The 6,000-nt window shown below is 39.1% G+C and overlaps 1 protein-coding gene across 3 annotated transcripts in view; it reads right to left on the bottom strand.

The window, feature by feature from the left end:
* Positions 1-1,706: 1,706 nt before the first annotated feature.
* The window catches only part of UGT2B15 (UDP glucuronosyltransferase family 2 member B15), a 28,137-nt gene continuing 23,843 nt past the window's right edge, over positions 1,707-6,000 (bottom strand). For all 3 annotated transcript variants that reach the window (XM_034958709.3, XM_055111474.2, XM_063603796.1), the window contains one exon: positions 1,707-3,570. In XM_034958709.3, the coding sequence (XP_034814600.1) occupies positions 3,291-3,570 (280 nt within the window). In that variant the 3' untranslated portion in view covers positions 1,707-3,290. The remainder of the gene's footprint in view (positions 3,571-6,000) is intronic.

Genomic DNA, 6,000 nt, shown 5'->3' with positions numbered 1-6,000 from the left:
AATGTTGACAGTGGGGTCTTAACGTCTCCCATTATTATTGTGTGGGAGTCTAAGTCTCTTTGTAGGTCTCTAAGGACTTGCTTTGTGAAACTGGGTGCTCCTGTATTGGGTGCATATATATTTAGGATAGTTAGCTGTTCTTGTTGAATTGATCCCTTTACCATTATGTAATGGCCTTCTTTGTGTCTTTTGATCTTTGTTGGTTTAAAGTCTGTTTTATCAGAGACTAGGATTCCAACCCCTGCCTTTTTTTGTTTTCCATTTGCTTGGTAGATCTTCCTCCATCCTTTTATTTTGAGCCTATGTGTGTCTCTGCATGTGAGATGGGTTTCCTGAATACAGCACACTGATGGGTCTTGACTCTTTATCCAATTTGCCAGTCTGTGTCTTTTAATTGTAGCATTTAGTCCATTTACATTTAAAGTTAATATTGTTATGTGTGAATTTGATCCTGTCATTATGATATTAGCTGGTTATTTTGCTCGTTGTTTGATGCAGTTTCTTCCTAGTCTCGATGGGCTTTACATTTTGGCATGATTTTGCAGTGGCTGGTACTGGTTGTTCCTTTCCACGTTTAGTGCTTCCTTCAGGAGCTCTTTTAGGGCAGGCCTGGTGATGACAAAATATCTGAGCATTTGCTTGTCTGTAAAGGATTTTTTTTCTCCTTCACTTATGAAGCTTAGTTTGGCTGGATATGAAATTCTGGGTTGAAAATTCTTTTCTTTAAGAATGTTGAATATTGGCCCCCACTCTCTTCTGGCTTGTAGAGTTTCTGCTGAGAGAGCTGCTGTTTGTCTGATGGGCTTCCCTTTGTGGGTAACCCGACCTTTCTCTCTGGCTGCCCTTAACATTTTTTCCTTCATTTCAACTTTGGTGAATCTAATAATTATGTGCCTTAGAGGTGCTCTTCTCGAGGAGTAGCTTTGTGGCGTTCTCTGCATTTCCTGAATCTGAATGTTGGCCTGCCTTGCTAGGTTGGGGAAGTTCTCCTGGATAATATCCTGAAGAGTGTTTTCCAACTTGGTTCCATTCTCCCTGTCACTTTCAGGTACACCAATCAGACGTAGATTTGGTCTTTTCACATAGTCCCATATTTCTTGGAGGCTTTGTGCATTTCCTTTTATTCTTTTTTCTCTAAACTTCCCTTCTCACTTTGTTTCATTCATTTGACCTTCCATCACTGACACCCTTTCTTCCAGTTCATCACATCGGCTCCTGAGGCTTCTGCATTCTTCATGTAGTTCTCAAGCCTTGGCTTTCAGCTCCATCAGCTCCTTTAAGCCCTTCTCTGTATTGGTTATTCTAGTTATACATTTGTCTAAATTTTTTTCAAAGTTTTCAACTTCTTTGCCTTTGGTTTGAATTTCCTCTTGTAGCTTGGAGTAGTTTGATCGTCTGAAGCCTTCTTCTCTCAACTCATCAAAGTCATTCTCCGTCCAGCTTTGTTCCATTGCTGGTGAGGAACTGCGTTCCTTTGGAGGAGAAGAGGCACTCTGCTTTTTAGAGTTTCCAGTTTTTCTGCTCTGTTTTTTCCCCATCTTTGTGGTTTTAACTACTTTTGGTCTTTGATGATGGTGATGTACAGATGGGTTTTTCGTGTGGATGTCCTTTCTGTTTGTTAGTTTTCCTTCTAACAGACAGGACTCTCTGCTGCAGGTTTGTTGGAATTTGCTAGAGGTCCACTCCAGACCCTGTTTGCCTGGGTATCAGCAGTGGTGGCTGCAGAACAGCAGATTTTTGTGAACCGCGAATGCTGCTGTCTGATCGTTCCTCTGGAAGTTTTGTCTCAGAGGAGTTCCCGGCCGTGTGAGGTGTCAGTTCTCCCCTACTGGGGGGTGCCTCCCAGTTAGGCTGCTTGGGGGTCAGGGGTCAGGGACCCACTTGAGGAGGCAGTCTGCCCATTCTCAGATCTCCAGCTGCGTGCTGGGAGAACCACTTCTCTCTTCAAAGCTGTCAGACAGGGACATTTAAGTCTGCAAAGGTTACTGCTATCTTTTTGTTTGTCTGTGTCCTGCCCCCAGAGGTGGGGCTTTCAGAGGCAGGTAGGCCTCCTTGAGCTCTGGTGGGCTCCACCCAGTTCGAGCTTCCTGGCTGCTTTGTTTACCTAAGCAAGCCTGGGCAATGGCAAGCGCCCCTCCCCCAGCCTTGCTGCCACCTTGCAGTTTGATCTCAGAGTGCTGTGCTAGCAATCAGTGAGACTCTGTGGGTGTAGGACCCTCCAAGCGAGGTGCAGGATATAATCTCCTGGTGCAGTGTTTTTTAAGCCCATCGGAAAAGTGCAGTATTCGGGTGGGAGTGACCTGATTTTCCAGGTGCCGTCTGTCACCCCTTTCTTTGACTAGGAAAGGGAACTCCCTGACCTCTTGCACTTCCTCAGTGAGGCAATGCCTTGCCCTGCTTCAGGTCACACACAGTGTGCTGCACCCACTGTCCTGTGCCCACTGTCTGTCACTCCTTAGTGAGATGAACCCAGTACCTCAGATGGAAATGCAGAAATCACCCGTCTTCTGTGTCACTCACGCTGGGAGCTGTAGACTGGAGCTGTTCCTATTCGGTCATCTTGGCTCCTCCTCCTAATTCTTGAAGATTTCATTGGCTAAAGTAAAACAAAAATTCTGCTCAAAATGAAGCCAAAATATTCTGAGTATTTGTAAAACAATGTTGATACTATGAGTGGAGTTTTTAATGTTGTTGTGTTCAAATACAATGTGTGAAACATAATGAAGCTCAGTAACTTTCGTGTGTAACTTTTGGATTAGAATAATAAATATCAATATAAGCCCATAAGGTTTTATATTATTTTTATTTTTATTTTCTTTTTTTATGGCTTGGATGACACTTTATTTTCAGATCCAATACTAGAAGTTGTTTCCATGTTCACATTTTCCTTCCTGGTTTTAAAAAAAGAGTTGTATTTTTTTTTTTTGCTTTTTCAAAATTATACTTTAAGTTTTAGGGTACATGTGCACAACGTGCACGTTAGCTACATATGTATACATGTGCCATGTTGGCGTGCTGCATCCAGTAACTCGTCATTTAACATTAGGTATATCTCTAAATGCTATCCCTCCCCCCATTGTTATTTTTCATAGCTTAAAAATCATTGACATAGAATAATTCCAACTAAAGTACGTATTAAATCCCTGGAAAATAAATTTTGACTTAACAGGGTAAGTTGTGAAAAGATGTTTTGTCACAGGAAAAAGGAAATCCTCCATTTAAAACCCTCCATGCTGAAATAAAGGAGGAGTCCCATCTTTCAGTCATTCCACTTCAGGCTTTTGATATAACTAATCTCTTTTCTTCTTCTTTCCTGTTTTGGCAAGCTTTCGGAAACAAAACAGGCAAAATTTTGTGATGATAAATATCACAGTTGCCACGCAGGCCAGCAGGAATGCTATCACATCCAAAGAGTGGTACTGGATCCAGGTGAGGTTGTGAGCTGCGACTCGAAGGTGCTTGGCTCCTTTGTGGCGCATGACAAACTCAATCCAGAAGACTGCTCGATCCAGGGGCTTCATTGGTTGATCATGATGAATTCTTGATAATTTCATGACATTCTCTTTATAGCTGAAGGATAAATATAAAAATATCAACATTAAAAGTAAATTTATTGCTTAAGCATATCAAGTCTATGGATGGTCTTTGAAAAGTGTCACACAAATGATTGAAAGTAAGTGTCACTGAATTGACATGAAATTTCAATATTTTAATTCATGTCATTACAGAAAGTTTGGTTTTTAAATTGGAGTTTTATAAATGACAAATACCTTTAACAAGGAAAATGGAATTTTCGGAGGGAAAGTTAATGTTTTCTGGAGCAGAAAATATTGTGAGCCATTCTAAGTGCTATAAGTAAGATAGTGGAAATGCAATCTGAGAATGATCTTTTTGATATTTTTAATTTTTTTTTATTTTTTGAGACAGGCTTTTGCTCCATTACACAGGCTGAGTGCAGTCACATGATCATGGCTCAGTTCAGCCTTTCTCTTTCGGTCTCAAGTAATCCTCCACCTCAGCCTCATGAGAAGCTGGGACTACAGCTGCGCACCACCATGCCTGGCTATTTTTTTTTTTTATTTTTTACATTTTTAGATATGAGGTGTTGCTGTAGTGCCCATACTGGTCTGGAACTCCTGTGGTCAAGTCATTCTCCTGCCTCTGCCTCCCAAAGTGTTGGCCCTACAGACATGAAGCACTGTGCCCAGCCTATTTTGACATATTTAAAGAAGAATTGTGCCACAACTGGTGAAATGCCTCCTAACTAGTTTCTCAGCTTCTACTCTAATCTTTTGTCTTCTACTGTATTTTCCTTCTAGTAGCCAGAATATTTTCCAAATTAATATCAAATTATGACACTCACCTGTTAAGATTTCCATCTGGTCTCTTGTTACATTACGAATAAATTCCAAATCTGTCTTTGGTCTAGAGACCTCTACACAGGCACCTACTTGTCCTAACCCTTTCCCCTGTACACTTTCTTCTAGAGACAATGGCCTTCGGTTTTTCTTTAAACTCCTGAAGGTGTTCTCACCTTAGCCCCTTTACACCTTTTGTCCCCTGTGTCTCTCTCATTGAGCATTCTTTCTTGCAACTACTTGAGGTTTGCTTCTATTTCTTTTTGAGGCTTCCCCTTAAATGATACCTCTTGGAGAGTCTTTTCCTGGCCACACTATAGGCACCCGTAGGATTTCTCTAGTGCTTCGTGCTTGCTTTGCTATTTGATTTCTGGAACTTTAAAATATGTTATATATCTTCTACAGTAAAACTTTAAGTATGAAATACATAGGATAAATGTATGTACACTATGTGACTACCTCAAAATTTTAAGATTATCTTAAACATTATCCCAAAGTGAAGACACCAATTTATCACAAACTGCATAGAAGAACTCTCTCCTCCTGGGCCATTTTAGTCACTATTTTTATCCTCAAAGTAAGTATTAACTTGATTTCTAATATCATAGATTAGTATTGTTTATATAATTGAATTAAATAAAACATATTCATTTCTGTTTTTGTTTAGCAGTTGTTTAATAGCATTGGTGTAGAGAGTATTCAGTTGATTGACAAAGACCACAGATGATCTCTTCATTTTATGAGTAATGGATATTTGTGTTGTTAACATTTTTTGAGCTTACTAATAATTATGGTATTAAGATATTTGTATGCTTTATTAGGTTTAAAAATTTATTCATTTTTGTTGGATGTATACTTGGAAGAATAGTTGATGAGAGAAAGGCACATTTATAATTAGAATTTTTTGTTGACTGAATTTTTTAAAAATTATTTTTTATTTTAAAGAATCAGATTGTTTTTAGTTATCATTTTTGGATGATTTATAATTTATTTCTAGTATGACTAGGACATGTAATTTTTATGAATTTGAATCTTATACAATTTACTTAGTGTTTATTTGTGGCCCAGCATATGGTAAATTCAGGTAACTATTTCATATAATCTTTTTTTTTTTTTTTTGAGACAGTCTCTCTCTGTCACCCAGGCTTGAGTGCAATGGAGTGATCTTGGCTGACTGCAATTTGCATCTCCTGGGTTCAAGTGATTCTCATGCCTCAATCTCCCAAGTATCTGGGACTACAGGTGCTCGTCCCCTACATCTGGCTAAGTTTTGTATTATTAGTGGACACAGGATTTCACCGTGTTGGCCAGGCTGTCTCTTAACTCCTGACCTCATGTGATCCTCCCACCTTGGCCTCCCAAAGTGTCAGGATTAGAGGTGTGAGCCCCCACACCCGGTCTCCATAAACTCTTCTAAAAATGTTTATTTTCTGTCTACACACACACAACCAGAGATATATGTATGGATACATATATACAGATATATATGCAATATATACACACACACATATATAACACATAGGTTACATTTAATTGTGTACTTCAAATGTTTTATCTCCTTAAATAAAATATTTCAAAGATCATTATTTTGTCTTTTCTTTTTGGTCTGTTTAAATTTAATGTGAGTACTGGTAGGTTCACT

This window comes from Pan paniscus, chromosome 3 (assembly GCF_029289425.2).
Source record: "Pan paniscus chromosome 3, NHGRI_mPanPan1-v2.0_pri, whole genome shotgun sequence".
Lineage (NCBI taxonomy): Eukaryota > Metazoa > Chordata > Mammalia > Primates > Hominidae > Pan > Pan paniscus.
Note: the sequence above shows the minus strand (reverse complement) of the source record. Positions and strands in the feature narration are given on the sequence as shown.